Raw genomic sequence first — 21,892 nt, 5'->3', positions numbered from 1 at the left:
TGGGGACGTTGAGCTGGAGGCGGGAAGCAGAGAAGGCGGGCCAGGGGGCTCACCTCCGTTTCCTGCCGACAGCCCCTTCCTCGCCCTGGCACCGGCACTGCCCACGCCTGCCCCCCGACCGCTGACACTTGTCCCTGGCGGGAGTCCCCCACGCGGCCGCGACCGACGGAAATTCGGAAATCAGCGTTTCGGGCACGAATCCGGGGTCGGCGACTCACTGAGGCCATCTCCTGAGCGGGGTTCCCGCACGCCACACCCTCCTCCCTGCCTGGGTCTCCGCTCCCTCCTCCAGCCCCGGCGGCTCGAGGGCGGGCGGGCCGGGGCCTCTCTGGGAGCCGCCGCCCCAGATCCCCAGGTCCCCGGCCCGCGCCCGGCACTGCGGGACTAGCCACGGGCCTGCGGAGCGGCCGCCTGGACGCACTCACCCCGCTCAGCGCGGCCGCGGGCTCCGTCCTCTTCGGCCCCGGCTGGGCCGCCGCCACCTCACGCTACCTCACGGGGAGCGCCCGCCCCGCGGCCCCGGCCCGGCCGGCTGCGCCCCGCGCGCCCCCGCCGCCTGCTGGCCCCGGGCGAGCGGCAGGGCCCGGGCGGGCATTGCTCCCGGGCGTCGCAGGCGGGCGGCGGCGGCGCACGTGCTGGCGGGCAGCTCTCGCTGCGGCGGCCGCGGGCTGAGGAGGAAACGCCGGGCGGGCGGGCGGGCAGCCGGGGCCGCCTGGACAGCTCTACGCAGCGGCGCCGCCGTGCCCCGCGCACCCCAGCGGCCGCTGCTGCCCGCGCGCGCCGGGCCGGGCTCGCATTCCCTCAGTGGCGGCGGCGCCTCCTCAGGCCGCGCGGGGGAGCGGCGGCGGCGGCGGCGGCGGCGGGGGCGCGTCCCTGCGGAGTCCCGGCCCGGCCCCGCCGCCTCCGCCGGAAGAAACCTCTCCGACTCCGGCAGCCCGCCTGGTTCCTCAGCCCCGCCGCGGCGCCCCCGCTCCTCCCCAGCTTGCCCGTGTCCTCACACCCCGGGACTGCACTCGGGGGCGGCGATGCGGATCCCCGCCTCGGGGTCCTCGCCCACCGTCCGCAGCAGCCAAGCGCACTCGGAGGCGGGAACCTGCCGACTTGCGGCCACTGTGACTCTTACAACAGCCTCATTTTAAAAAATGAAGTTTCTTAGGAGCGAAATGGCAAACCAGGGAGGGCAGAGCGCAACGGGCCGCTCACCGAAGCCCAGCCCCGGACGCGGTGCTCGCCACACGCCGGGTCCGCGCTCTCCCCTCAGGATGCCCGGGCCGCGACCCAAGGAACGGCAGAGCCGGGAGCGCAACCGCCCCGGTTCCCACCTCAGGGAGTAGCTGGAAGAGGATCACGAACAGCTTAATGCCGATGATCTGGCACGACAGGGCTTTCCAATGGGAAGAGCCCCCGGTGGGGGGGCGTCTGGTGACATTCCTTAAAAACATGAGGTGTTTGTTAGGTTGAGCCAGGGTGGACTTGTTTGGCAAAATCTGAAGTCATGGAACTAAAGAGGGCACACCTAAAACTTAGTGATGGGCGACTCATCCCTACTTATCACCTTATAAGGCTGAGGAGCCGGCGGTGCTCCCCTGGAGAGGACAAGCTAAAATTAAGGCAGCCCAGATGACTCCAGATGGAGCCGGGGAGGCCGAGCCCCTGACGGCTGCTCACCTCCTGTGGTCACGGCAGAACCCAGCCTCTGCCGAACGGGCCAGGAAGGCCATCGTTCCGACTCGCCTCCAGGTGCCCCTGACCATGACTAGGCAGAGGAGGACCAAGGCGTCCCATCATCACTTAGAACGCCTCAGCTCCTTCCCTCCACCAAGAGGTGCCCTAGGATCCATCCAGAAAGATCTGCGAAGCCCACAGAGCCCCAGCGGGAACTGTACTCCTGGATGGACGCCCCTTAACCCGTAACTCAAGGACTTCTCTATGCCTGGGACTTAAAATCACCAACAACCCGCTCCCGCAGCCAACTAGCAGAAATAAACACACGAAGGCCACACGCCAGTTCACAGCCACGAGTATTTATTGAGTGCCTGTTGTGCAAGAGATGGTCCCTGCTCCCGCAGAGCTTACAGCTTCACGACTCTAGCATCTGTCTAGATTAAGAAACAACTGCAGCAAACACTTGTCTATCCACCAGCAGCACTGTATAAAGCACATTTTTCACATTATCGGTCACTGTTACAGTGAAATTGTTAGATGTAAAAATTATCCTTGAAATCTGTAGTCATAGAGATGACATGGTATATCATGTCCAGCAAATGCACATTTATGGCTTGATTCCTCACATATCTGAGAGGTCTATGGAAATAAAGCACAAATCAGGCAGAAAAGACTTAGTAACACAGTTTCTAATAATACTGGGGTAGTAGTTTATTATCAAACTACCATAGAGCTCTTGGCAGGGCGGGAAATTATTTCCAGCAAAATTTGTGCAATATAGTGGATTTAATCAAACCTGCAACTGTCAACCATACATGATCCCCCATGACAGGTAAATATAATCTACCTGTCTGAATCCTAAAAGGCTACAGGTGTGCATTTATTTTTTAAAGCTTCTTAAATACTCATAGCACAAGTGGCACATTGAAATCTAATGAAAACTTCTGAGATAATCTAAAAATTAAAGTGACAAAAGTGTCTAATTTTACCACATATTTAGGTACAGAGTTCAGATTTCAAGCAGCATCCAGCAAAGCATGTGGCTTTTCTGGGTTAGAAGGGGACAGTTTTTGATTGGCTATCACAGGCTCCACATACATCTCTTAACGCCCACTGGCAGGCACTTCCCACGTGTGGTTCTGCCCACAGGCCATCACCTTTAGATGAAACATTTGAAGGGGCAATTATTTGGAGGATACTGGCAATAACTTTTAGAAAAACAGCCCATATTTATATCAAATAACTCCCAAGTCACTAATAAGACCAAAGTGCTTTCTGAACTTACACTTGACAGGTTATCAAATTTGTTAAATTTTTGGTGGTTAAAAAACCAAACACACCAGAAGGAAGCTCAATTTAAACTCCAAAAAACTCATGGTTTTTGCAAAGGGTGAAGAGAACTAACAAATGTCAGTCCAAGGCAGTTTTCAGGTCAACTGCTTGGGACATAATCTACTTTTTTATTTCAAGTATGCTACCTCAAGGCTGGGCACAGTGGCTCATACCTGTAATTCCAACACTTTGGGAGGCCAAGGCAGGAGGATCATTTGGGGTCAGGAGTTCAACACCAGGATGGCCAACATGGTGAGAACCCCATCTCTACTGAAAATACAAAAATTAGCCAGGCGTGGTACGCACCTATAATCCCAGCTACACGGGAGGCTGAGGCAGGAGAATAGCTTGAACCTAGGAGACAGAGGTTGCAGTGAGCCAGTACCACACTACTAGACTCCAGCCTGGACAACAGAGCTAGTAGACTCCATCTCACAAAAAAAAAAAAAAAAAGTATGCTACCTCAAAAGCCTACTCAACTCAATGAATCTGAAATGTAGTATTTCTTGAGCACTTACCAAGCACCAGGCACTTTACAAAATCTCCCTTAATGAACGGAGTTTTCGGCCGGGCGCAGTGGCTCACGCCTGTAATCCCAGCACTTTGGGAGGCCGAGGCGGGCAGATCACGAGGTCAGGAGATCGAGACCATCCTGGCTAACACAGTGAAACCCCGTCTCTACTAAAAATACAAAAAATTGGCAGGGCGTGGTGGCTCAAGCCTGTAATCCCAGCACTTTGGGAGGCCGAGATGGGCAGATCACGAGGTCAGGAGATCGAGACCATCCTGGCTAACACGGTGAAACCCCGTCTCTACTAAAAAAAAATACAAAAAACTAGCCGGGCGAGGTGGCGGGTGCCTGTAGTCCCAGCTACTCGAGAGGCTGAGGCAGGAGAATGGCGTAAACCCGGGAGGTGAAGCTTGCAGTGAGCTGAGATCCGGCCACTGCACTCCAGCCTGGGCGACAGAGCGAGACTCCGTCTTAAAAAAAAAAAAAAAAAAAAATTAGCCGGGTGTGGTGGCGGCCACCTGTAGTCCCGGCTACTCGGGAGGCTGAGGCAGGAGAATGGCATGAACCCGGGAGGCGGAGCTTGCAGCGAGCTGAGATTGCGCCACTGCACTCCAGCCTGGGTGGCAGTGAGACTCCGTCTCAAAACAAAATGAAAGGAGTTTTCTTATTTCATCTTATAGCTGAGGAAGACAGGCCTGTGCCAGGATGTGACCCAGGTCTCTCTGGCTCCAAGTCTCTCCTCTCTTGTCCCAAGACCAGCTCTGCACAGCCCTAGCACGGCCATTTTAGCTATATCTGTTGCTTCAGTTGGAAAAGTCCTTTGGTCACAAAGGCCACTTCCATACCTCAGGAGTAGCTCCTGCAAACAGAGGTTTAGAAAGGGAGACATCAGGAGAGAGTTCACTTTCTATTTGATCTTAAAAGGCACTTCCCAGAAGTGGCAGATTTGCTTAGGGTTTTTTTGTTTTTTTTTTTTTAAACTATTAATACCTGTAGCACAGCCCCAAGCCAACAAAAATAGTTTACCCCCTGGGATAATAGCTGCTATTTAGAATTGCCATCTTTCCTACTTTTAGGTGGAGTGTTTTTTCAGTTGAGTGTTCATAAGACAAGCATTACCAAAGAGAAAGATAGCAGAAAGAATTTTCCTTGGTTTCCCTCTTCACAGCTATGAAGAAAAAAGAATAATTTTTTTAAAAATAAGTGACTGATAGCTCCAATATATTATACACTTCAAATATCAAAGCATATGCTTTCTGAGAGAGAGGCACAGAAGATGTTCTGATGGAGCTTAATGCTTTTTGGAATAAGCCAATATAGGCTACTAAGAAGATAATTCCTTGGCAAGATAAAACTATCATCTCTTCTGAAATGGAATTTTTTTATTCTTAAGAATGTAGTAGACTTTACAATAAAAGTAGGCAACAAGGAAATATCCTAACAATTTTCAAGTTAGTTTTTAATGTCATATCCAGGAACACATTAAAGGGGGTCTTACTAGGTCTTGACACAAGCTGTACTGGAGCTTGATTAAAATGAACATTTTATTTACCGAGACTAAATTTTTTTTTTTAAAGGCTAGAAAACCAAGAATAAAGAATACCAAGAATAGGCCAGGTGTGGTGGCTCCCGCCTGTAATCCCAGCACTTTGGGGGGCCGAGGCAGGCGGATCACATGAGTTCAGGAGTTTGAGACCAGCCTGGCCAACGTGGTGAAACACCATCTCTACTAAAAAAAAAAAAAAAAAGAAACACATATATACACACACACACACACACACACACACACACACACATATTCACATACAAAATTAGCCAGGCGTAGTGATAGATGCCTGTGATCCCCGCTACCTGGGAGGCTGAGGCAGGAGAATCCCTTGAACCCAGGAGGCAGAGGTGGCAGTAAGCTGAGATCATGCCATTGCACCCTAGCCTGGGCAACAAGGGTGAAACTCTGTCTCAAAAAAAAAAAAAAAAAAAGAATAAAGGCACTTGATTCTAATTGTAAGTAATTTTGATTAGCCTGAAGTCTTCAAAAGTTACAGGAGTAGGGAGCAAAGGTTCAACTGCACTGTCAGGCCACCCACCTTGCTGAGAAGGGAGCAGGGCTGTGGACCCCTGGCCTGGGGACCAGCCAGGTGAAGGGTGCTCAAAGGTCATTTGAGAGCCTGCTTGGAATAATTGTGATGGCTTGGTTCATTCTAACTACTTATTAAGAGCCACGTAAGGAGGAAAAGCTCAAAAGCAAACCAAAATTTAAAACCTGAGCATGTTTAGTACAAATCCACTTTGAAAGTTTGGACGAGACTGTTTATCAACATGTACCAAGCTGGAATACGTGGGGCACTGCGTTCTGACTGGCTACAAAGAAGTGAGTGGTTACACAACTCCAACTTAACCAGTAGTCCCAACACAAACCTGTAATGCTCCTGGATCAGAGGAGAGCTTCCTGCCCACGTGCTACTTCTGAGAGCCAGCGGCTACCACAGAGGCAGTGGGCTGGAGCCCTCTGCAAGGCCAAGGGGAAGGCACCAGGCTTCATCCAGACACACTCCCTGTCCATTAACAAATACAGTAGATTATGATGATCTAAAGTCTAGTGTTCTTACAGACCTACGATGGAAATATTTTTCTTTTTGGCCAGGGTGAAGGAGTGGAAAGGGGTGAACATGTCCAGATGATAACTATGAAGGACAGCTGAAGCCACGCACACTAAGAAAACCAGGCTGCCCTCTTAATCCCTCATGGGGTGGTGGCTTGTATTTCAAAGGGTTTATCTGTCCATTTATTGTCCAGGGTGGGACACAAGTTAATTCAGAACAATGGGCAGAGAGTTACTCTGAGAGCCCTCCAGAGAGGGCTCTCCAATTGTTTAACTTTTTTAGAAAGATAAAATTAGAGAATTACAATCCCTCTCATTTTTCTCTTATAAACAATAAAGTTTAAAGAAAATGAGTTATATTCATGTAGTTTTCAAAGCTTTCCAAGAGTCCATTATTACTATTCTGATACTCAAAGACATGTTTCAAATAGGAATTGCATTATCATTTTTTAAAAACCTCAACACAACTGAAATCCAGGGTACACTGTAATTGTTTATGTATTCAGCATGTACTAGTCTATCATAATGGAAGCTATTAAGCTTTATTGTTTTAAAAAATGAATTGTATTTACAATGTAGAACAAGTTTATAAAATTGGTGTGTAAAGTTAATTGTAAAAGGATAACACTATTTGTTTAGAAACAAGCTGCTTCCCCTGCTTATATTTCCTTATTCTTGATATAAATTGGAGACACATACTATTTAAAAATAATGCTTTTTAAATAGTAAAATATACAAGAGATTCCTGAGCATAACAAAAATATCTTGAAAATATGTGGCCATTTGAAGTATAAAATAGCAAGTGTAAGAATAGCATGATTGTAAAACTACTGTTTGAAGGCTTATAAACAGTACAAAATAGTTTGCCTTTTCTGACTGCATAATTACACATTAGTGCAAACAAAAATGTCTCAAAATTTAATGGCTACAAATCTCAAAGATTTGCAGAGGTACGCAAAACATGGAATTTCTTTAGCGTCATGCGAACTGAACCCAGTTCTCGATTAATCCTTTCCAAACGATCTTCCAAGGCTTCCTAGGTAAAAACAATGGGAAAAGTTTAATTAGAATTCTCTATCAAGTTCTATAATCACCACCAAACTGACCTTTCTTTTGGCAAAAGAGCAAGTATAAACACTAAAATTACAATTATTTTGCTTTCTACACAAATCATCTTACGATTTCTTTTAAACTGAACAATATAAATTAACTTTTCAACTATTCCAAATAACTGCTCCACTTTAAAATATTCTCAATATGTTTGACACATTGAGGTATATGGAAATTCTAGTAATAGCAATACAACCAACTGGAAAGGGATAATTCTTTGGCTCTGAAGTGAGAACAGTACAAGAGGAACCTAGGAGGTGCTTCACACATTTCACCAGAAGAAATGGACACATTTGATCAGTGCTGCATCCCACACATACATAGATCAAATAACTTTCTTCTCACCAAAATTTCTAAGTTAAAAAGGAAAAAAAGGCCGGGTGCGGTGGCTCAAGCCTGTAATCCCAGCACTTTGGGAGGCTGAGACGGGCGGATCACGAGATCAGGAAATCGAGACCATCCTGGCTAACACGGTGAAACCCCATCTCTACTAAAAATTACAAAAAACTAGCCAGGCAAGGTGGTGGGCGCCTGTAGTCCCAGCTACTCGGGAGGCTGAGGCAGGAGAATGGCGTAAACCCGGGAGGCGGAGTTTGCAGTGAGCTGAGATCCGGCCACTGCACTCCAGCCTGGGCGACAGAGTGAGACTCCATCTTAAAAAAACTAAAAAAAAAAGAACACTGAAGGATACTTTTATACTTTTCTAAAAAAAAATAGATTTCACAACGAATTAACAATTACTATTTTAAAATAAACAATATTACTGTTAAATAATACCTGAACTATATATCATTATAGATACTACTGTGTTTTTCTATACATTATAGATACTACTGTGTTGAGACAGGGTCTTGCTCTGTCACCCAAAGCTGAACTGCAGTGGCACGAGCATAGCTTACTGCAGCCTCAAACTCCTGGACTCAAACAATCCTTCCACCTTAGCCTCTTGAGTATTTGAAACTACCACCACACCTGGCTGATTTTAAACATTTTTTTTTTTTTGCAGAGACAAGGTCTCATTATGTCACCCAGGTTGGTCTTGAACTCTAGGCCTCAAGTGATCCACCCACCTCGGCCTCCCAAAGTGCTGGGATTATAGGCATAAGCCACTGCACCAGCCTCATTTTAATTTATTCAGTATTAATTCCAATGGTGTCCTGAAATAAAACTTAAAATGTTTTTATTTAATTATAAAAGGATTCATTATAGAACATCTAGAATACAGAAAACTTTGAAGATAAATAAGCAAAAAAAAAAAAAAACTGTTCTCTTTCCTATTTTTTCTGCATACATATATATGCATACCACTTTTTCACTTTTTTTTTTTTTTTTTTGGGAGACAGAGTCTCACTCTGTTGCCCAGGCTAGGGTGTAGTGGCACAATCTCAACTCACTGTAACCTCTGCCTCCTGCATTCAAGCGATTCTCCTGCCTCAGCCTCACAAGTAGCTGGGATTACAGGTGCCCACCACCATACCCGGCTAATTTTTATATTTTTAGTAGAGACAGTGTTTCGCCATATTGGCCAAGTTGGTCTTGAACTCCTGACTGCAGGTGATCTAATCTGTCCACCTCAGCCTCCCAAAGTGCTGGGATTACAGGCATGAGCCACCACACCCAGCCGCGTACCATTTTTTAAAAGAAAAACAAGGCAAAGCATGGTAGCTCACGCCTGTAATCCCAGCACTTTGGGAGACCAACATGGTAGAATTACTTATGGCCAGGAGTTCAAGACCAGCCTGGGCAACACTGCAAGCCCCTGCCTCTACAAAAAAATTTAAAAAATTAGCCAAGTGTGGTGGTGCATGCCTGCTGTCCTAGCTATTGAAGGGGCTGAGGTGAGAGGATTGCTTGAGCCTCAGAGGTCAAGACTACAGTGAGCTATGACTGTGCCAAAGCACTCCAGCCTGAGTGACAGAATGAGACTCTGTCTCAAAAAAATTAAAAGAGAAACCTAAGAAGAGAATCAAACTCTATCTCAAAAATTTTGTTTTTTGAGACACAGTCTCACTCTGTCACCCAGACGGGAGTGCAGTGATGCGATCTCAGCTCACTGCAGCCTCCAACTCTTGGGTTCAAGTGAACCTCCTGCCTCAGCCTCCAAATAGCTGAGATTACAAGCATACCACCACAACCGGCTAATTTTTTTGTATTTTTAATAGAGACAGGGTTTCACCACGTCGGCCAGGCTGGCGTCGAACACCTGACCTCAAGTGATCCGCCCGCTTCGGCCTCCCAAAGTGCTGAGATTACAGGCATGGGACACTGTGCTCGGCCTCAAAATATCTTTCAATTAGGCTGGGCCCATGTGCCTGTAATCCCAGCTACTCGGGGAGGCTGAGGCAGGAGAAACAGTTGAACCAGGTTGTTGGAGGCTGCAGTGAGCCGAGATTGCACAACTGCGCTCCAGCCTGGCGGCAGAGCGAGACTCCGTCTCCAAAATAAATAAATAAAAGATTAGCCAAGACAACCTCACACCTTTTAAAAAACGATCACATTGGCAGGTATTTTTTTATTATTATTATTATTCTTTTTCGGAGATGGAGTCGTGCTGTCACCCAGGCTGAGTGCAGTGGCACGATCTCAGCTCACTGCAACCTCCACCACCCGGGTTCAAGTGATTCTCATGTCTCAGTCTCCCGAGTAGCTGGGACTGCAGGTGTGTGCTACCACGCCTGGCTAATTTTTTGTATTTTTAGTAGAGATGGGGTTTTGCCATGTTGGCCAGGGTGGTCTCAAACTCCTAACCTCGTGATCCGCCCACCTCAGCCTCCCAAAGTGCTGGGATTACAGGCATGAGCCATCACACCAGGCCATGGCAGGTTTCTGTTGTTGTTTTTTTTTTTTCCCCAAAAAAATACAGGTTTCAGGATGGGGAAGAGCTTATCTTCATACACTGCAGATGGGAGTAGAAATTGTCTCAAACATCCTGGGTTACAACTTGACATATATCCAAAGCCTTAGAAATTTGCATTTCTTTGGTCCTAGCATTTTTACTTCGGGGAATGATTCCTAAGGCAATACTTACATGTGCAAAGAGATATGTTTAAGAACTTTATTGCAGCCTTATTTACGATATCCAAAATTAGAAGCAACCCAAATTTCTAATAAAAGATTATTGGTTAAATATGTTACTGCTGATGGAATATTGTAGGTTAATTTAAAAGGATGTTATAGAAGGATATTTCTTTCTTTTTTTTTTTTTTTTTTGAGACGGAGTCTTGCTCTGTCGCCCAGGCTGGAGTGCAGTGACTGGATCTCAGCTCACTGCAAGCTCCACCTCCCGGGTTCACGCTATTCTCCTGCCTCAGCCTCCGCAGTAGCTGGGACTACAGGCGCCCGTCACCTCGCCCGGCTAGTTTTTTTGTATTTTTTTAGTAGAGACGGGGTTTCACCGTGTTAGCCAGGATGGTCTCGATCTCTTGACCTCGTGACCCGCCCATCTCGGCCTCCCAAAGTGCTGGGATTACAGGCTTGAGCCACCGTGCCCGGCCAGAAGGATATTTCATAACATGAAAAATTCAGTTGAAGGATTTTTTTTTTTTTTTTTTGGAGACTGTGTCTCGCTCTATTACCCAGGCTGGAGTGCAGTGGCGCGATCTTCTGCAACCTCCGCCTTCCAGGTTCGAGCAATTCTCCTGCCTCAGCCTCCCGAGTAGCTGGAATTACAGGCGCCCCCCAACCACACCTGGCTAAATTTTGTACTTTTAGTAGAGATGGGGTTTCACCATGTTGGCCAGGCTGGTCTCAAACTCCTGACCTCAGGTGATCAGCCACCTTGGCCTCCCAAAGTGCTGGGATTACAGGCATGAGCCACCACGCCCGGCCTATAAATTACTGACTAAAATTTATCAGAACAAAAAGACAAAGTCAGAAAAAAAGAAGTTGGGGGCTGGGCGCAGTGGCTGGAATTCCTGACCTCAGGTGATACACCCGCCTCAGCCTCCCGAAGTGCTGGGATTACAGGCATGAGCCCCTGTGCCTGGCCCACAGCTCACTTTTTAAACCTCTACAGCCATTCAGTTTCCAAAGTGTAACCATTTTATCTGCTTGCTAATGGAAAGGAGTTCAGAAATAAATTACAGATCTGAGGAGAGAAATCAAACAAAAAGAGAGGCAATCTGTGAGCACTAACTTAATGTAAAATCTGTTGAAAAGCATACTGCCATTTGCTCTCAAGTTAGTTTCTTGAAAATACAAGTGCATGAACACCTTCTTCTCTAAGTCTAAAGGTAAAATCAATTTTTATTCCTGAAAGCTAGCTTGCAGTTATAAAATTGCTATAATCAAACACTTCCTGTAAAAGCTAAAAGTTTTGACTGCTGCTTCAGTGTGTCTAATTTTCACTGTGCCATGATTTTTTAAACCCCTCTTAGATAAATGGAACACTGACTGGCATCAAGCCTCTAAAGTAGATTCAAGCTAAGACATTTCACCTGATTTAATCTTGTCTGTAAAGTGATTCGTCCTCCAGGAGAAGGCATCCTGCTTAGTGCTGCCTCAATCTGTTAACACACGAAAAAAAAAATGTTTAAATTACTGGCAGGGAAGTTTATCACACAGAATGGAAAGAAAAGATTTTGGCTTAGTATTTCCTTATCCATTTCATCTCAACTTAATTTCCCTCTGTCAATTAGTAGCGACCACATGGCTCAAATCCGTTGCTAGCACAGCTCTGGTATGTTATCCTGTTGTCATTTCCTGAGACAGTTTGATTCAGTAATTCCCTTCTCCTTAGACATAAACATTAAGTTCAGAAAACAATTTTTAAAATTTTTTTTTGTTTTTACCTGGTCCTTTTCTTTTGTAAGTTCATCAAAAAATCGTTCTGTTTCAGCTAGGGTCCTAATTTTTGCTGTATATTCAAAATCATTCCCCTGTGGAGTGACTGAAACCGGCTTACACTGTTCATAGCTAACTGATTTATTCTTCTCCCAGGCTGTTCTCACAGATACTTTCTTCACTCCATTTGGCACCGGTTCAGGGCAAGAGCTATGATTAACATGGTTATCGGTGGCTTTCTCAGAATACGTTTTTTCTGTCAGAGAGGAGAGAAATTGCTTATATTTCTTACCAATTTTTTGTGTAGGTTGCATATATATTAAATATGTTGCCCAATTTCACTTTCTGGATATAGCTGCTATATGGCCCAAAAAAGTAATGAAAAGAGATACAATAATCAATCATATTTACTCAGTGCTTTTTTCTCCAAAGAATTCTGAAAGTTTTGCCCTCTGTTTGACAATCTTTGCAACTTCCCTTAATGAACTTAAGCAAACTTCATATAAACATAAATGAATTTTAAGTAAACTTAAAGCAAAAAAAAGTTTAAAAACTAAATAATACATTACATTTAGTGGACATACACCAACACTAAACAGTTAACGTTTTGAGGGCCTACCCAAGTGACTTCACATACATTGTCTTATAGCTGTATTCCAAATTTAGAATATAAATGAGAAAAAAAAGTTACCCAAAGCCTAAGTTGCATATAGAGAATAAAAATAAAGAGAATAACTGAATAGTGTGGCCCTGGTAGTTAAACATCAACATTCCCTGTACCTCAGTTTCCCAACTTTTCAATGAGGATAACAACATTGACATAACAACACGTAGCATCATGAGTGCTTAGTTTCAGAGGCCCTTGAGTAGGAAAATATTTAAGTGCAGGATATTATAATATTTAGAACATTGAGAGATACCAGAATCTCAAAAAATGAATGACTAAAACCATAACTAATATTTTTTAGGAAAAGATACCTTCCGAGTCATCTAGAGGAAGAAACTGGAGTTGCTTTCTTGGATTGGTACGTTGTAATGTAGACACAGGAACAGTATCTAAATCATCCAAAAGTATATCAAATCTATTGAATGAAGCAAGTTACTTGTGAGAAAAAAATGTTAACTGATTGTCCCTATCTCCACTACAAAGATGAGCTGGCATCCAGCTAACTCACATATTTATGTATTTTCTTAAAAGAAAGCTGGTTATATAATTGTCTAAAACTGAAATTTAATTTCTATTTTCTAACAAAATTGTATTTACATACTAAAGACTTAAAACACTTACCCATACATTATGTCATTTGATCTTTATAAAAACCTTATGAAATAAGCAGGGTAGTTATTATTATCCCCGTTTTATAGAAGAGGAAACTGAGGTTCAATGTGCTTAACTCATCTCTGCAAGAGCCTGACAGAGTTGGGTCTAGAACCAAGAAGCAACATCCCTCCCCATCAACAGCACACACAGCTGCCCACACTTCGGAGGGGACAAATTCTCAGCAGCATAAGTAAACATGCATTTGGTGCCAGGGCCATACCAGTAAAGCCCACTTTCTTGTACAAATGGCCCAAAAGTTTTCCTGTATCATAAACCTTTTCAGGAAAACAAAGAACTACCTATCATTCTACATACAAAAGCTGAAAGGGGTGCTGAGGTGATATTTAAAATCTAGCAATAGCAAGTTTACAGTTAAAAACTGTGTTCATTGTACTGCAGTACTTTAGTTGTAGTATGACATTCACTTAAGGTTTAAATGAAATCCACAGAGTTCCCACTGGCAACTGAAAAATTAGTGATAGCTAGAGACATAAGTCAACATTTGGGAAAAAATCACTAATATAGTAAACTTTATTTTACAATTTTAGAGAACTTACCGAATTGGACTGCTCTCATTTTTGCTAAGCAGATGACTAAATCCTGGGGACAAGTTTTCTTTAGGGGATCGCTTTGGACTATAAGCCACAGTCACTGGTGTTAGCATAATCTCTCTTTTTGCTATAGAAGAAAATGAAGAGGAAATATTTTTTTCCTTCTATATATATCAGCATAAGTTTCTTTTTCAGTATTTTTTTCTAATTTTGAAAGGAATATAATTTCAACGTAAAACTTTGAAAGAGAAATAAGAGTGTACAAAAAAATAAAACCACTCATAATCCTAATACCAAGAGGTAACCACTGTAACACTGTAGTATATCAGACAGTACTTTCAGCACTCTGACTCAAAACTGGTTTTTCAGGATTTTAGAAGTCGACTGGAAATAAGATGGGAACAGCAGCACACTACTGAACATTCCTATAACACAGTAAGAAGAATCTCCTCAGCTGGCGTGAAAATGGAAATTCAGGACAGAAATTCAATGCTCCAACTTTAAAACCAAACCTGTAATGAACTGGCTAAAGAAAAGTGGTGACTAATGCTGAGTACTTGAGAACAAATACATAAGAAGTATATTTGCAGACTAGCTTGGATTAATTTGATTGAATTATCTGGATAGTTATCTACGATCTTAAAAATTCTGCAGTATTTTTAAGTATTAGTTGCAAACAATTTAGTGGACACAATAAATTATTAGTATTAGTTGTAAACAATTTACTGGGCACAATAAAAAAACTCACTTTAATAAACAGATTTCTTCATTTACATTTGTAGTATCTGTGTGATCAATTTTATTTATGAACAAGATCTTATTTAGGGGTCCTCTGCCCAGAGTACTCTACTAGGTGCTGAGGATACACCTAGTATCCTCGGAAATGGGTAAGCAGTGGGCACAGCTCAGAAGTCACGCTTTTGAACCCAAGAGATGTATGTACACATCTAATTCTTACTTGGAGTACTTGATTTACGACTTGAAGGTGGTAAAGATGATGATCTCTGTGAGGCTGAATTAAGTCTCTTTTGTCTCTGTTGGGCACACTTTTCTGGAGAACGACTTGCATTAACCGAAGTTTCAGTTTGCCGAGGATTTACTACAGCAGACCAAAAAAAAGCAAAACAAAAAACAAATCAAAACAAGCCTCAGCTTCAGTTATCTACCTTTATTAACAGGTGGTTACACATGGTTACACACCAAGCCACACAGCTTAGGTTCTGTTCAAAGCATTTATTCTCACTAGCTAGGTTATAATTACTATTTGCAAATGCACCGCATTATAATGACAAAAAATGTTCGATGAAGAAAAATATGGGAGTTTATAATGAATTCATTCTGGTTCCCTGTTTACAATCGGCATTCAAGGTGATTTTCAAGAGGGTTATTTTTAGAAAGCAGGTTATTAATTTATTTACTAAGAGACACTGCTTGGGAGATGTAACCCCAAAGACACTGGCAGGATGACTAAGGGGTCTGAGCAAGCAAACATAGAGGAAAAGGAGAGAAACATATTGGTGACCTGGACCTGTGAAGAAACACAGTATTAAAGACACTGCTTGCCTTATCTACAGATGCTCAGTAACCAAGAAAGAAGAGGAAATGTTGTATCTCACTTCATGAATACCAAATGCCTATCACAGCTTTCTGATGTGTGCAAGTAAGACAGACTGACAGGAATTTTTCAAATATCCTTAGGAATACCATGTAAGGCCAGGAAAAGTGGTTCAAGCCTGTAATCACAACACTTTGGGAGGCCAAGGCGGGTGGACCACTTGAAGCCAGGAGTTTGAGACCAACCTGGCCAACATGGTGAAACTCCATCTCTATTAAAAATATTAAATTAGCCAAGGGTGGTGGAGGGCACCTGTAATTCTAGGTACTTGAGAGGCTGAGGCAGGAGGATCAGTTGAATGCAGGAGGTGGAGGTTGCAGTGAGCCGAGATTGCACACTGCACTCCAGCCTGGGCAAAAGAGCGAGACTCTGTCTCAAAAAAAAAAAAAAAAAATGCCATGTAAACCTTTTTCATAATCAGAATGTAAGATGCAATTGGCTTTGAAGGTACATGTTACGCCAGAACTGTGATAAATTATTAACTAGGACATTCAATTCTCTATGAAATGGGGCTGAAGTAGCAGTAAAATAGCAAGTTTACAGAGTTAAAACTTCTAATTTCATTACCTAAAGATTTTAATTTTAACGAAGGTAATATAAATGGGGAAAGATATCTATATCCTATCTATCTCAACAAGGAAATACTCAAATCAGGAAATACTCACTATTGGAGGTGTCCTCTTTCTCTGTCTGTGTCCCCCAATTTTTAAATATTTTTCCTTCATCAAGTTCTTGTAAAGCTCTCATGATCGGTGTGTCTGAAGTCTCTCTTTGCTTTTTTATCAACAAGCTTGTTGATGAACTTCCAGGTGAAGAATCCTTTTCCAGAGGTGAATGGTGCCTTAAACAATAATTTTAAGACATAGTGCTATGGACTGAACGTCTGTGTCTTGCCCTCCACCCCCACACCAAACATACACGTTGAAGCCCTAATCTTCAATGTGATAGTATCTGGAGGTGGGGCCTTTACGAGGTAATTAGGATTGGGTGAGGTCATGAAGATGAAGCTCCCATGATGGGATTAATGCCCTTATGAAAAAGGGAAAAAGGCAGGAGCGCTCTCTTTGTGCACACACACCAAGGAAAGGCCACGTGAGGACATAACCAGGAAGAGGGCCCTCACCAAACACTCAGCACCCTGATCTTGTACTTCCAGCCTTCAGAGGTAAAGAGAGAAATGTGTGTTGTTTATGCCACCCAGTCTGTGGTAACTTGTTACAACAGTCTAAGCTAAAACACACACTTTACTGGTGTTGTTAGGGGAATAACAGAGTTGACAATTATACTCCACAATGAGCATGCTTTGCAATGCAAATAAATTAAACCTGCATACAGTGCTTTCCCATCCTTCTAACATCCTACACTTAGAGGAACAGCATCTGCACAGTACCCTGGAGTAAGCAGCTGAGGCTGCTCAGGCAGGCTCGGGGCTCAGGCTGGCCAGAGCTATCTGAAGCAGGAGAGGATCTACATCTTTTGTTTGTTTTTAGACAAGGCCTCACTCTGTCACCCAGGCTGGAGTGCAGTGGCACAATCATAGCTCACTGTAGCCTTGAGCTCCCCAGGCTCAGGTAATCCTCCCACCTCAGCCTCCCAAGTAGCTAAAACTACAGGCGCATGTCACCACGCCCAGCTAATACATTTATTTTTTGTAGAGGTGGGATTTTGTCATGCTGCCCAGGCTGGTCTCGAACTCCTAGGCTCAAGCGATCCTCCACGTTGCCCTCCCAAAGTGTTGGGATTACAGGTGTGAGCCACCGTATCTGGCCCGAGGATTGACATCCTATCCTAATCACAAACCCATACTGTGCCACTGAGCACAGGTGGGGAAGCTCAGCAGAGCTCATGGAAGTAAAATATTCTAAAAGTAGTAGCCTTTCAAAGTAAAATAAAAGTCACCTTCTCAAAATTAAGACATTAAACAACCAAAGAGATGGCTTCCTGAACATTTAAAAGCAATTGAAATCTCTAAGAAAACATAACATCCCTAAATAGAATCTTTAGCAAAGTTATCACACCCAGTGCTACAGGTCTCCTCCAGCTGGTTATCCACGTTACTGTCCTGGGTGTCCAGAGGCTGGCCAGTAAAGATGGAATACTCTGCACCTGGAATCAGCCACTTCCGCCTGCTGACGTCTGAAGTTGCTAGTGTGCTATTAGAATGAAAACAGGCATCATAAAGGTCTGCACTTCAATTCAGACTGCATGTGCGTATAAAACAATCTGCTCTCAAACAGTATTTACACATTTGTACAGTAATTTTAAAACCACATGTAACAATCTATATTTTAGATACAATTTATTTTACAGTTTTATGATTCAACTTAACTGTTCTAGGTTTCTGTTACTCCTGAATCTCAGTCAAGATTCAGGTACTTGTGGCTCTGAACATTCCCCTCACTGTCTCTCAGGCATTTCACACCCTTTACGCTCTGTGCCCCTACTGTAGTTGAAGGTAAGGCGTTGAATGAAGCAGGGCTGCCCTTCTTGTTCCCTTCAGACCAGCACTGTCCAACAGAGTCTTCTGCAAAACCAGAAACGCTATCTGCAGTGTCCAATGCAGCAGTCACAAGTCAGGTGTCACTACTGAACTCCTGAAATGTGGCTGGTGAGACTGAAGAACCAATTATAATATCTTAATTTTAATAAAGGAAGTTTTCAGTATCAAAATGGAGTCACTAAAGTCAAACTCCCACAAAATGGAGCTGGGAGGCACAAAGGAGCAGCCCTCGCACACAGATGCTGATTATGGGAACTATTCTGAATTCCTCAGAACCACAGTATTCCAGATAATAAGCTGTTTGTACAAGGAAACATCCCTAACAAGGGATGTCTCCACCATTGAGCTAATGCTAATGCCCACAACATGCTCCTGTAACCAGTGGTCTTGGTTTTAAAATAGCTTAGTGGACTGTGGACTGCCCTTTGTCTTTTAAAGTTTCCTGTGTCCCAACCCCTTTGGACATGCTTATGGTTCACCACAGCATGCGTACTTCAGATTGCAAACCCCCAACATTTCCAAATAAATTTCTTTGGAAAGTCAGTCTCTGTTGCTCCTTTTAGCTTGACATGATTGATTTAAATAGTAATAGTGGCTGTTGGCAGGACTGTACTGAACAGTGCAGTTCTAGACTATTGCTCTCCCAGGTCATCTGAGGTTCCCACCATCCTGTTAACCCCCAGTCATTCCCCAGACTTTGGAGCCTGCCTTGTTTTCTCCACACCTATTCCTGTTCTCATACTAGGCAACTTCCTGACCGCTCTCTCCAGTGAGGTGACCCTCTACTCCTCAGCTAGCAACCTCAGAGGGTACTTGCTGGCTTTTGTTATAACCAGAGAACACACTCCCCTTAAGAAACCAATACTCCAAAGACTCCGCCCCTATTCTGCCTCCAGCCCTCAAGCATCAGCAGGGTGACCTACGATCCTTGGCCTCTCCACTTTCCGTTTATCAACCCCTCCTAGCCTGACTAGGTCCTCTTGATCTACACTGGAGTCCACACTCATACTTTCTCGCTCACCTTTCGCCACACCTGACTGGCAGCAAAATCTGAGGACTGGCTGACTACAAAGGCTGTGTGTCAGGGTCTAAACTACCACTGAGCTTTGCTGCAAAAAAGCCACCAGCTGGGCAGACTCATCAACACCTCAGGCGGACACCCCAAACCGCCTGGCAACATGACTTTCTGTAACCAACAAGCTTCAGTTCTCCAAACATGACTATCTCATACCCTTTCCACCCTCTTCAAACCTCCCATCCCACCTTTGTTGACAGGTGAAACTTTTGAGTCAAACTGCAAAGAAACACCAGAAACCATGAAACAACGCTTGTCTTCTCTCTGTCCCCTTTCACAACCAAACATTTTAGAGCTGTCTCTTTTATCTACATTTACTTCAACTTCAGTTACTCTTCCCCCCAACCCTTTTTTTTTTTTTTTTGAGACGGAGTCTCGCTCTGTCACCCAGGCTGGAGTGCAGTGGCGTGATCTTGGCTCACTGCAAGCTCCGCCTCCCGGGTTCACGCCATTCTCCTGCTTCAGCCTCCCGAGTAGCTGGGACTATAGGCGCCCGCCACCATGCCCAGCTAATTTTTTGTATTTTTAGTAGAGACAGGGTTTCACCATGTTAGCCAGGATGGTCTCAATCTCCTGACCTCGTGATCCGCCCACCTCGGCCTCCCAAAGTGCTGGGATTACACGCCCGGCCCAGTTTTTAAATTAAGAACTATTTCAGGGCCGGGCGCGTTGGCTCATGCCTGTAATCCTAGCACTTTGGGAGGTCAAGGTGGGCAGATCACAAGGTCAAGAGATCGAGACCATCCTGGCTAACATCCTGGCTAACACAGTGAAACCCCATCTCTACTAAAAATACAAAAAAAAACTTAGCTGGGCGTGGTGGCGGGCGCCTGTAGTCCCAGCTACTCGGGAGGCTGAGGCAGGAAAATGGCGTGAACCCAGGAGGTGGAGTTTGCAGTGAGCCAAGATCGCACCACTGCACTCCAGCCTGGGCGACAGAGCGAGACTCCATCTAAAAAAAAAAAAAAAAAAAGCTATTTCAAACATTCTTGGAAAACTACAAAGAACACAGTAACAAGCATCTACTCACCCATTCTCAGTTTTAATAAACGCTAAGATCTTACTAATTTTTTTTTTCTTGAGACGGAGTCTTGCTCTATCACCCAGGCTGGAGTGCAGTGGTGTGATCTCAGCTCCCTGCAACCTCTGCCTGCCGGGTTCAAGCCATGCTCCTGCCTCAGCCTCCAGAGTAGCTGGGATTATAGGGGCCCGCCACTGTGCCCAGCTAAGTTTTGTATTTTTAGTAGTGATGGGGTTTCATCATGTTGGCCAAACTCCTGACCTCAAGTGATCTGCCCACCTCAGCCTCCCAAAGTTCTGGGATTACAGGAGTGAGCCACAGTGACTAGCCCAATCTTGCCAAATTTGTATTTAATTAGAAGACCAAGTTTTATGTATATAGTTGTATTTTTTTTAATTATACAGAAGGCATATGTATTAATAAACATTTTTAAATGTCTTTTGGTTTTTTTGAGACAGGGTTTTACCCTGTCCCCCAGGCTGAAGTATAGTGGCATGATCATGGCTCAGTACAGCCTCGACCCTCAGGCTCAAGCGATTCTCCCACCTCAGCCTCCCAAGCAGCTGGAACCACCAACCACCACACGCAGCTTTTTTTTTTTCAAGACAGAGTCTCGCTCTGTCGCCCAGGCTAGAGTGCAGTGGCTCGATGTTGGCTCACTGCAACCTCTGCCTCCCAGGTTCAAGCAATTCTGCCTCAGCCCTGCGAGTAGCTGGGATTACAGGTGCATGCCACCACACCCGGCTAATTTTTTTGTATTTTTAGTAGAGACGGGGTTTCACCATGTTGGTAAGGCTGATCTCAAACTCCTGACGTCATGATCCACCTGCCTCAGCCTACCAAAGTGCTGGGATTACAGGCGTGAGCCACCGCGTCCGACCACTAACTTTTTGTGTTTTTTGTAGAGATGGGGTTTTGCCATGTTGCCCAGGCTGGTCTCAAACTCCTGGGCTCAAGCGATTTCCCCACCGTGGCCTCCCAAAATACTGAAATTACAGGCGTGAGCCACCACACCTGGCCTTTAATGCTTTCTCTGTTCAATGTTATGCTTGAAATTTATCTGTGTTAGTACATGTAAGCTCTATTCATTTTAATCATTTACCAAGAGTATGAATATATTTGTCCTTTCTCCCTGCGGTGGAAATGTGGTTTTTAATATGCAGCCTTTCGACAATGCTAAAATTAACACGTGTGAAAATTCCTCTAAGGCAAACATCTTAACATGGAACTGTGGGATTTGGGGCGTGCACATCTTCAACCTCTCTGGATGTTGCCAAATCACTCTCTAGACAAGATGTATCAACTGTCATTCATTACTTTGAGAGTTCCTGTTTCTCCATATCTTTTGCCAAACGTTAAAGTGATCCAATTTTAAGTCTGACCTGTCCGATGGTGTGAATTGTATCTTATTGTTTTAATGTGAATTTTCATGACAATTAACATGTTCTCATTTTTATTAGTCATCACGGTTCTATGAACTGCTTGTTATATTCTTTTACCATTTTTTGTTGAGAAAGTTATCCTTTTCTTATTGATTTGTAAGTTCTTTCAAGGCTGGGCATGGTGGCTCAAGCCTGTAATCCCAGCACTTTGGGAGGCCGAGACGGGCGGATCACGAGGTCAGGAGATTGAGACCATCCTGGCTAACACGGTGAAACCCCGTCTCTACTAAAAAATACAAAAAAACTAGCCGGGCGAGGTGGCGGGCGCCTGCAGTCCCAGCTACTTGGGAGGCTGAGGCAGGAGAATGGCGTAAACCCGGGAGGCGGAGCTTGCAGTGAGCCGAGATCCAGCCACTGCACTCCAG

General features: G+C 44.5%; 2 protein-coding genes across 23 annotated transcripts in view; both read right to left on the bottom strand.

The window, feature by feature from the left end:
- PITPNM2 (phosphatidylinositol transfer protein membrane associated 2) overlaps nucleotides 1-563 on the bottom strand; it is a 171,208-nt gene extending 170,645 nt beyond the window's left edge. For 6 of the 17 annotated variants that reach the window (XR_004059594.1, XM_030939030.1, XM_030939044.1 and 3 more), the window contains exon 1: nucleotides 426-555. The gene's annotated coding sequence lies outside the window, so the exon portion shown is untranslated. Of the gene's footprint in view, nucleotides 1-53; nucleotides 307-425 lie in introns of those variants that run through there. The other 11 variants (XM_030939036.1, XM_030939041.1, XM_030939039.1 and 8 more) reach the window with 5 other exon arrangements.
- A 1,445-nt stretch (nucleotides 564-2,008) lies between these two features.
- The window catches only part of MPHOSPH9 (M-phase phosphoprotein 9), an 85,181-nt gene continuing 65,297 nt past the window's right edge, over nucleotides 2,009-21,892 (bottom strand). For 4 of the 6 annotated variants that reach the window (XM_030939054.1, XM_030939051.1, XM_030939053.1 and 1 more), the window contains 10 exons: nucleotides 17,508-17,642; nucleotides 16,155-16,330; nucleotides 14,833-14,973; nucleotides 13,881-14,001; nucleotides 12,981-13,084; nucleotides 12,011-12,258; nucleotides 11,657-11,725; nucleotides 5,927-7,146; nucleotides 3,304-3,351; nucleotides 2,009-2,822 (listed from right to left, as the gene is read on the bottom strand). In XM_030939054.1, the coding sequence (XP_030794914.1) occupies nucleotides 7,045-7,146; nucleotides 11,657-11,725; nucleotides 12,011-12,258; nucleotides 12,981-13,084; nucleotides 13,881-14,001; nucleotides 14,833-14,973; nucleotides 16,155-16,330; nucleotides 17,508-17,642 (1,096 nt within the window). In that variant the 3' untranslated portion in view covers nucleotides 2,009-2,822; nucleotides 3,304-3,351; nucleotides 5,927-7,044. Of the gene's footprint in view, nucleotides 2,823-3,303; nucleotides 3,352-4,480; nucleotides 7,147-11,656; nucleotides 11,726-12,010; nucleotides 12,259-12,980; nucleotides 13,085-13,880; nucleotides 14,002-14,832; nucleotides 14,974-16,154; nucleotides 16,331-17,507; nucleotides 17,643-21,892 lie in introns of those variants that run through there. The other 2 variants (XM_030939052.1, XM_030939055.1) reach the window with 2 other exon arrangements.

The sequence above is a fragment of the Rhinopithecus roxellana genome, chromosome 10 (assembly GCF_007565055.1).
Source record: "Rhinopithecus roxellana isolate Shanxi Qingling chromosome 10, ASM756505v1, whole genome shotgun sequence".
In the NCBI taxonomy this organism is placed as follows: domain Eukaryota; kingdom Metazoa; phylum Chordata; class Mammalia; order Primates; family Cercopithecidae; genus Rhinopithecus; species Rhinopithecus roxellana.
The sequence above is the reverse complement of the archived record's forward strand: the minus strand, read 5'-3'. Positions and strand labels throughout refer to the sequence as shown.